Consider the following 10,000-nt stretch of genomic DNA (forward strand, 5'->3'; position numbering starts at 1 on the left):
TGCATTACAGAGATCCTGCTGAAAAAAACAACAGGAACTTTTATGGAAATTGTAACGGTTTCCAATACAAATACCACAACAAACAATCCGTACCATCATAAAACAATGATCATATTATTATTATTATTATTATTATTATTATCATTATCATTAAATCATTAATCATCAATTCCAAAGAAAAAAAATCACATAGAAACATCTTTAATAACTAATGGTCTCTAATGGTGTCCAGTAAAGACCCTCATGTGATCTGCCAAATGGGGTCTACTGATGTGTAATGGTATCAAACATAACAGTCCACCAGTAAAGGGCAACAAAATTACCAGTAAAGACCCACAAAGTTTCATCACTACAGTTTTTACTAAAACATTACAATTCCCATTAAAAACACTACAGACTATAAAAGGGGTTTAGTGCGAGTTCTCGTGATTAATCACAACTTAATTTCACATTTGTATCTGTTCTAAATGCACCTTAAATAAAAATGTTATTCTCTAATCCACATGTGAATGGACGAATATTGATGCTTTATGCAAATGTATGTTTATTATTCGTGAAACCGAACTCAGTATAGAGATGAAGACTAAATATTATTGTAAATGTTTTAAAGTAATGATGGTGTTTTAATCATCAGGACACCTTTGCTATGTTTCCACACGGACAGATTTAATTGCCGGGTGCTGGGTTTTGTTGCTGATTTGAGACTCAGCGCATCGATAAAATAAATGTTTAGTGATAAAAAAGAATATTTTCGGTTTATTATTTTTTATCTCTGAGTAATGAAAGGACGTCATTATTGAATGTGTGTTGTGCTGGAGGTTTTTATTTTATTTTATTTCTTTTATATTTAATGACTTTATTCTTTTATAAAAATGGTCATACTGAATTGTGTGCTGCGTTAATTGTGCGTTAATAAAATTTGTGGCAGTAAAATGAAATTACAGCCCTGATATATATATTAATATTAATGTTACGAAAAAATCTCATAACATTATTTAATTTGCATAACACACACAAACACACACACACACACACACACACACACACACATACACACACACACACACACACACACACACACACACACACGTTTTTGTATAGCATTAGGCTAAAGCTCAGACACACAGCTCACCTGTGGCCTCTACCATTCCCTCGAGAATGACAACGATCTCGAACTGTTCCCGTGCGAGCTGCTCCTGTGAAATGTCCCAGAACGGGCTGCTCTCGTTAAACTCGTGACAGATGATGAGAGGAGACACGAGGAAAAGCCGGTCATCCCCGGTGTCGAACCCCACGTTGATATCGGTCTGATTCAGCGGGATGAACTCTCCTTCCTTTGTTTGTTTGGAACGGATCAGCTTGGCTCGGATCGACGCTTCCACGATGTGCGAGCTGCGTAAATCTCCTACACGGAACATCAGGCACAGTTTGTTATCGCGCATGGAAATAACAGCGTTCTGCGAAAACATGAGAGTCTCAGCACGTTTCTTGGGCTGTGAGATCTTCACGAACATGCAGCCCACCATGAAGGCGTTGACGATGGAGCCCAGGATTGCCTGCACCAGGAGCAGCACGATCCCCTCAGGACACTTCTCTGTGATGACGCGGTAGCCATAGCCGATGGTCGTCTCTGTTTCAATGGAGAACAGGAATGCCGAGACAAAGCCGTTGAGGTTGGCCACGCACGGTGTCCACTCTCCATCATCGGTGTGCTCGAGGTCACCACGGATGTACGCGATGAGCCACCAGATCAACCCGAAGAAGATCCACGTGGTGGTGTAGACCAGCGTGAACACCAGCAGGTTGAAGCGCCACTTCAGGTCCACCAGCGTAGTGAAAATGTCCGTTAGGTAGCGATACGTCTCGCGCACATTACCGTGATGAACGTTGCATTTGCCGTCTTTTTCCACGTAACGTTGTCTACGCTTTCGGGGAAACTCTGACGAGTCTCCACTTACAGCCACGCCCCCTCCTCCCACAGCCACGCCCCCTCCCACTGCCATGGTCCGGTCTGTGGGGATCTGCAGTGATAAAATCCACAGTAAAAGCAGAAGGTCACGAAATATTAATTTTCAACTGTTTAACCCTTTGAAGTGTCACTAAATCCTGAAATTAAACATGTCTTCAGTTTCTCTAAAGAACTGAATATTTAAAAGAGGTTTATTACCGAGATGGTGTTCTGCTCAGTTTCTTCTGAGCGTTAGAAGCTGAAATATTCTCAATATCAGAAAACTGAAAGAAGCACAAAGCCAGAACAGCTTCACGATGAGAGGAACCTTCTGGACCAGACGAGTCTCACCTTATTGTTGGTGTCGTTCCATTTCTTCGGCAGTTTGATGCCCTGTTTCTCCACATCCTGTCCAAATGGGCTCCTTATACTGCTCATGACCTGCAGGGCTTACAGAGCCACACACACACACACACACACACACACACACACACACACACACACACACAAACACACTCACAGTGTCTTCCGGTCCAGCAGAAGGTGCTGTCAAAGTGTGTAACAAAAGAAAAAAAATACATTTATCACAATCTCACAGTTAGAACAAAAAAACTCTTTATTCGAGTAACTTTACATCAGGGGCCCCAAACTGTTTTCTGTGAGGGCCACATCATTTTTCTCTTCTCTTTAATGGGGTGACCACCAGCATTATTGTGGAGATTTTATTATGATTTTAAATACATTTATTTTGCCTCCTAATGCAGGATTCGTTTATTATTTTGTACAATTTTGCTCTGGTAATGACGGCGGACTGGAACCCGGAAAAAATATCAGTATGGCCTTTTGCTGATAGCGAATAGTTCCATCAATAACTATCAGTACCTCGACATCTATTAACAGTTTTTCTCAGTTGTTTTGGATTCGTTTCTCGAATCATCTTTAATATTTGTAATTCAGTAAAGTGCATTTCTCAAAACAACGTGTACAAACAGCACAATACACTGGATTTCTTGCAAAAGCCTGAACTTTTCTCAAAATCCTCAGTTTATCTCTTAAAAGTAAATCTTTGTGTCGGTGAAAATCTCATTCCCATCAGAATGAAAAAGTCTCTTCGTCATTGTTCACAAACAAAATCATGAAAATGTTTATTCATGTTATCAGTATGATGCTGCACAGTTTCAGTGTTTCTTGATATAAACAGTGTTTTGGAGACCGAACTGAATTCACACTTTTACTGTACACGTGTTTGTTTATTTCTTTGTTGATCCGTTTTCAGAATGTAGAATTCTGTGTTCTGTCTGTATTCATTAATGCACAAAAACATTCACAATCTGATCAAATCAGCGAGAAAATGTTTTTATGATGAGCACAAGTGAGTAAATGATGTGGAGGATGAACGAGTGAGTTTGAGAAAATGATTTCTGATCTGAGAAACGCTGCAAAGCAACTGAGAATAACTTTAATAATTGAAAGACATTTTAGTTTAAAAGAAAAGATTCTTAATTTTCTGCCATCTGCCATGTTCATTGGTCCGTTCCTCATGTGGGGGCGTAGCTTACAATTCTTCAGAACTTTGATGTTTGATGTTGAATTTTTGCAATTTGCTTTTATACTGAACAATGAAATGAAATGATTTATTACAATGCCGGACATTTTCCAGATTCAACAATAAAATCAAATAAACAAACAAACAAATGAACTCTTTTTGAGCTTCACACTGAAATTAATCTTTTATTTCTAATAACTTCAGAAGGCGAGATTTATTACTGATCAGACGGACGGACGGACGGACGGACGGACGGACGGACGGACGGACGGACGGACGGACGGACGGACGGACGGACGGACGGACGGACGGACGGACGGACGGACGGACAGACAGACAGACAGACAGACAGACAGACAGATAGATAGATAGGAGAAACACAGGAGAAGAAAGACAAATAATGTGTGTGGGAGAGAAGCAGATGGATAAGAATAAACACACACCAGGGCCTGAAACACACACACACACACACACACACACACACACACACACACACACACACACACACACTTCAGTGAGAGACAGACTAAGAGATGAACAGAAAGAGAGACTGAGAAAGAAAGAGAGAGAGTTTGTGAGAAGGTGTAAGGGAGGATGTTACTACACTTTAGATGTGGTGATGGAGTGAGGAGGTGATGGAGTGAGGATGTGATGGAGTGAGGATGTGATGGAGTGTGGATGTGATGGAGTGAGGAGGTGATGGAGTGAGGATGTGATGGAGTGAGGATGTGATGGAGTGTGGATGTGATGGAGTGAGGATGTGATGGAGTGAGGATGTGATGGAGTGATGTTGTAATGGAGTGATGTGGTGATGAAGTGATGTAATGGAGTGATGACGTGATTAAGTGAAATCTGTAACAGTGTCATGAGTTAAAAAGATCTTTGTGTTGATCGCGGGATGAGATGATAGGAGGAGATGATAGAAGGAGATGGTGGGAGGAAATTATTGGAGGAGATGATGGGAGCAGATGGTGGGAGGAGATGATGGGAGGAGATGATGGGAGGAGATGATTGGAGGAGATTATGGGAGGAGATGATCGGAAAAATGGTGGGAGGAGATAATGGTTTTGCTCCAGCACTGAGAGCATCTGTGTCCTTTTCCTTCCAATGTGACGTTTCAGTTTTGGGAAATTTAAATGCAGGAGGCATAAAATGTCACCAACTGGACTCTCAAATCTCCCTGATGTGTGTGTGTGTGTGTGTGTGTGTGTGTGTGTGTGTGTGTGTGTGTGTGTGTGTGTGTGTGTGTGTGTGTGTGTGTGTTTGTGTGTGTGTGTGTGTGTGTTTGTGTGTGTGTGTGTGTGTGTCCTCTTTAGATTCCGTCTTTTCCTGACATAAATTCAGGAAAAAACAGAAAATAAATCCAACACTGTGAAGGCGACTTTCAGTCAACAGTTTTGTGGGATAGTGCAGTTATAGAGAGAGAGAGGGAGAGAGAGGGAGAGAGAGTGAGGGAAGGAGTGAGAGAGAGAGAGAGAGGGGGAGGGAGAGAGAGAGAGAGAGAGAGAGAGAGAGAGAGAGAGAGAGAGAGAGAGAGAGAGAGAGAGAAATGGCCACTTGATATGTTTATATAAACACACAAGGAACAGTGCAGGTTTCATCCTGATCACAGCTTCATGAGCATTTAGAAGATCTCAATTCTCGCTCTTTTTTTTCTCCCTCCCTTTCTCTCTCTCTCCCTCTCTCTCTCTCTCTCTCTCTCTCTCTCTCTCTCTCTCTCTCTCCCTCTCTCTCTCTCTCTCTCTCTCTCTCTCTCTCTCTCTTTCTCTCTCACACACTCCCACACTCTCATCTGCATAATTACCTTTTCACCTGCATTTACATAATCATCCTGCTCTCTCTCTCTCTCACACACACACACACACACACACACACACACACACACACATACACACACACACACACACACAGAGATGAGTGCAATACCCCTCTAATACACATTCTTGTAACTAACACTGTCATTTGGAACACAGCCAGGATCGGGGCGGGGCTTAATTACAAATTCAGGGTGTCGGGTGGGCAGAGTGCAGGACAAGGGGTGGGGCTTAGAGCAGAGCATGGGGTGAGTTTAGGTTGGTGATTAATGCTTAATCTGGCCTCAGGATGAGACTTAGCATGAGCTTAGGGTGGAAGTTCAGGATCTCCTCAGGGTGAGAGTTCAGGATCTAATCAGGGTGAGAGTTCAGGGTGGACTAAGGCGGTGGGCTCAGAGCAGGGTATGAGGTGGGCATGAGGGTGGGCCCCAGTGTGGACACACATACTGTGTAACAGCTGTTCAATAATGACTAATATAATGACTTTAAAGGCTCAGGGTGTGAATTGAGACACAGCCGGTCTTCTCCCTCGGCGGTGTTTCTTCATGTTGGTGAGGGATGATGGAGTCTCGTTAGTGAGGTATGATGTTTATTAGTTGTGATAAGTGCTGAAAAAAGCGTTCTCTCGGCGGCGTTACGGCGTAGGAGGCCGTTTATATCAGTCTAATTATTATTCCTTCTGTTTGTGGAGCCTTTTAATGAACATTCCAGGACGGCGTCCACACGGCGAATATTTACTGTAACGAATAAAACGTGACCTGATGCTGAAAAGTTCCTCTCATTAAATCACTCTCTGTTTACCTTCTGCACACGGACGAGTCGCTGTACAAACATGAGGAGGACAAACGTCGAACAGTCTCAGATACAACACTCAAAACCACATCTGCTCCTTTCATTCTAAATCACAAGATGAGCACATCTGGATTTAAAATCCGAGACAGAGCGATTGAGGAGGTGACGACAGAGACAAAACATTTCCACTGAATGAGCTGAGATGATCATCAGGAGTAAAAGCAGGCCAGGGATGTGTTTGAGATGGGTTACACTGCTTCAGGGGATCTTCAAGATACAGCGGAGAAACCATGCAGGTCCCCATCAATCAGCTCGGCTTTCAAACGAGAAAATGGAGTGAAGGTGAGAGCAGTGGGGCAGAACGTTAGTGACGTGACACACGGGAGGAGGCGGAGCTTTAGTGCAGGGCACTTAATATCCCAGAGTTCATAACTGGTATGGAGCTGTCAATCATTCCAGGGTCACATGATCATCAGTTTCATAAAGGAAGAAGTTCCAGAGAAACTGTGATTAAACTCCTACAGAACACCTGGAGGTTACAGGTTGAAGGTTGAAGGTCAGCATCACTGAAATGTTTATCATGTACACCATGGACATGTTGAGATAAAAAAATTTTCTCTTTAACTGTAGAAAATATGTTGATTTTTGTGTTGATATCTGGGGACACATCGTGGTCACAGCTGCAATCTTTCCATCATTACCTCAAACACTTCCTGTGAGCTGTGTTTCCTCAGTGATGATGAACTGGAGGCAGTGTGTACATCAGTAAACCCAAAACCCTGAAAATACACATCTATTTTTACTGTGTGCAGGTTGCATTCTTCTCTTACCTCATTGTGTGTGTGTGTGTGTGTGTGTGTGTGTGTGTGTGTGTGTGTGGGTAAGGCTGGAGATATTTATTTGTTCTTGAGTATCCTTCATTTTTAAATAACAATTTTAATTAATCTAAAACTTGACGCTAATCCGGTAGCCACACACGTCCCTTCTGTATGTATGAGGTGGTATCATAAAGTTTGGAGACTTTGAAGAGCAAACGTGAAATTCTGCGTGAAACTGGACAAATCTGCCACAGAGACGTTTGACGTACGGCGACACCGGGACAAGTCGTTCGAAATGTTTTAAGCTGCGCTTCACAAATAGAAAAACATCACTGGAAGACGATGAGAGATCAGGAGGACCTTTGACCTTTCAGACACTCGTGCATGATGATCATCGGAGAACGATCCACACGATCTCACTTCTGCACTCACCTACTCACTAGATTTGCAGACTTTGCCCTCTTTCAGAAGATGAAGATAAAACTCAAAAGTCACCGTTTTGACACCGTTGTGGAGATCCGTCATGAAAAACAGAAGATGCACGACATGCTTCAAAAAGAAGACTTCCTGAACACGTTCCAGAAGAACACTGGGAGCTCTGTGTTACTGTGTAAAGACACTATTTTGAAGGTGACCGTGTGGAAATTTAGATAAATAACGTACTTGTGAACAGAGCGAATCATCAAACTTTCTGATAGAACCTCCATTATATTCCTCTCTATTAGCCTGACCCTAACCCCAGAAACCAAACACATCTCTCGCCTGGACGACGCACATTTTTAAGTCAAGTCAAGTCAAGTCAAGTTTATTTGTATTGCGCTTTTCACAACAGACATTGTCTCAAAGCAGCTTTACACAAATCAACAGTGAAGGTGAATGGTGTGAATTTATTCCTGCTGAGTAAGCCGTGCCAAACTGAATTTTCACCCGAATGAATTCCGAAGCTGGAAAACATCCACGTCTAAAAGAGCGTTCCGAATACCAAAAAAAACTCAACACTAACAGCGCTGCTAATTGGCCGTCATTAGAGACGGTGTTGCTCCCTCTCGAGATCTGGCATGATTATCTGAAGCCCTTCAGAAGTTTCTCTTTCCCCTGAGAAAAAGCTCAGCATCTCGTGAGAAGCTCTCGTCTCTGCTCCCTCCGTCAGGGCGTTAATTACGGCCCGGGGTGATCCCTCTTTCTGACTATTATGGGATTCCGGCTGGATTTGTGCTCTTAATTTGCTAAACGGTGAGGGAGATTCAGAGGAGCGATGGAGGATGGAGGCTGCGCTCAGCTGCTGCTGGTGTTACTAATCAGACAGCTTCATGAGGAGCCTCAAGACTTGCAATAAAAAAAAAAAACTCAGAATAGAACCAAAGGGTAGATTTTTAATTACAAATAAACACAACAACAAATATAAAGCAGTCAGTTAAGAGCTTCAAAACAAATCCAGAGATACCCTGATGGATCTGACCTGAACGCTGCTAATAGAATGTTCATAGAATAGAGTGTGTGTGTGTGTGTGTGTGTGTGTGTGTGTGGTGTATAAACCATATAAACCTGCACTATTGTCAGAACAGCTGTTATAGAAAATTAATCAACACCTTCTGACCAATCAGAATGCAGGATTCAAAAGCAGCATGATAGGATGGTGAAGCAGAAGGACAGACGTGGCTCTGAGAGCCTACAGAAGGACAAAGTCATATGTTATTTAATATAAAATACATCAAATATTTCGATTTCCAACAATAAATCATTTTGTGCTGAAAGTATGTTCTAATTAATGAATGTAAATGTAAATGAAGATGAACTGAATCATGCTAATAAAAGGTCAGATATTAATTCCAGTGTTTATTCATCATCTGGGCACATGAGATCTTTTACCCCTGATATAATCAGTTTTGGATAAATTCAGATAAATGAGAAGAACCTCTCAGAATGGACAGATGGAGCTCTGAAAGCTGTCCAGCATCACCACAGGGCTGCACTTTATTTGATTCCAAATGTTGTTCATTTTGAACCGTCGCTATATTTATGTTCAGATGAGGTTTTTTATCTCCACGTATCTGCTGTGAGATGTTCCTCAGTGACCTCCACACAGCCGTGCTGAGGTGCAGCAGAAGGAATGCTGGTGTAATTGACGTGACTACGCTGTGATGTGAGGAGGTCGAGGTGCCTAGAAGCCGCTGGAGGCTAAACACGCTCGTGTCATTAATGATTCAGATAAGCACAGCTAACGCTCTCACTAGCGTGAAGCAAACGTCTCGTTTCCACGCAGAGAAGAAGTTGAGAGCATGCAGTACTGAGCGGTGCTGCTTCACGTTCCTCAGATCATCCAGTTCACATTTTATAGCAGCTGTAATGTTTATTTAAAAGCCTGCATTAGCACAGCGTTATCGTTATCTCACTGGTTAATATTACACACCTGAGCTAAGTTACAATGCTAATCTCTTATTTAAATTTATGCTAATGGATAAAAATAACTTTTTCTAAACGATCTTGTGTTTTAAGATGGTTCTGATTATGATATTATAATATAAGATCCTGCTAGCTAATCAGCCAATTACCGATTAGCATACGAGTTAGCTAACTGGCTGATTAGAAGTGCAACTTATTGCAGTCTTTCTGCGACATGTATATTTTGGATTTTTGCACCAGGATTCCACCAGAACAAGGAAAGAATCGATAGCACATTTCTGCTTTTATTACCAACGCTGTGGCCATGAGGGCCGTCGTAACACAGTCAGGACACACCGTTAAACTGTAAATTGTCGAGCAGCTGGAGGCAACAGGAAGCAAACACCAGCTTCACGAGTCCAACCTGCGACTCTACTGCTGCTCAAGTGTTTCTGTGATCGTTTCTGTCTATAACCTCTGTGTTCTCCGAGCTCAGAGCTCAGTCTTATTAACATCACAGCGCAGGTTAATCCTGTGTTGTAATTGGTCAGAAGGTGGTGATTAATCCTGTATAACAGCAGCTCTGGCAGTAGTGCAGCTTTATATTAAAGCTTTATCGTTTTCCTCGTTACAGCAATAATAAATGGATTATTATACAGTGTAGATTTGTGTAAATGAAAGATAAACACAATGAAAGTGC

The 10,000-nt window shown here is 42.1% G+C and overlaps 2 protein-coding genes across 6 annotated transcripts in view; both read right to left on the reverse strand.

Annotated features, from left to right (window-relative positions):
- Positions 1–10,000, reverse strand: part of LOC310719501 (beta-1,4-galactosyltransferase 3) — a 389,210-nt gene that overhangs the window by 207,266 nt on the left and 171,944 nt on the right. The gene's annotated exons all lie outside the window — the stretch shown is intronic.
- The window catches only part of kcnj21 (potassium inwardly rectifying channel subfamily J member 21), a 15,650-nt gene that overhangs the window by 4,931 nt on the left and 719 nt on the right, over positions 1–10,000 (reverse strand). The window contains exons 2-4 of one of the 5 annotated variants that reach the window (XM_083529305.1): positions 2,300–2,494; positions 1,133–2,021; positions 1–18 (exon numbers count right to left, since the gene is read on the reverse strand). The exon at positions 1–18 is cut by the window's left edge and continues 83 nt beyond it. In XM_083529305.1, coding sequence (XP_083385431.1) covers positions 5–18; positions 1,133–2,021; positions 2,300–2,386 — 990 coding nt within the window. In that variant the 5' untranslated portion in view covers positions 2,387–2,494 and the 3' untranslated portion in view covers positions 1–4. The remainder of the gene's footprint in view (positions 19–1,132; positions 2,022–2,299; positions 2,495–10,000) is intronic. The other 4 variants (XM_083529304.1, XM_083529303.1, XM_083529302.1 and 1 more) reach the window with 4 other exon arrangements.

This window comes from Silurus aristotelis (genome assembly GCF_946808225.1).
Source record: "Silurus aristotelis genome assembly, chromosome: 25".
Lineage (NCBI taxonomy): Eukaryota > Metazoa > Chordata > Actinopteri > Siluriformes > Siluridae > Silurus > Silurus aristotelis.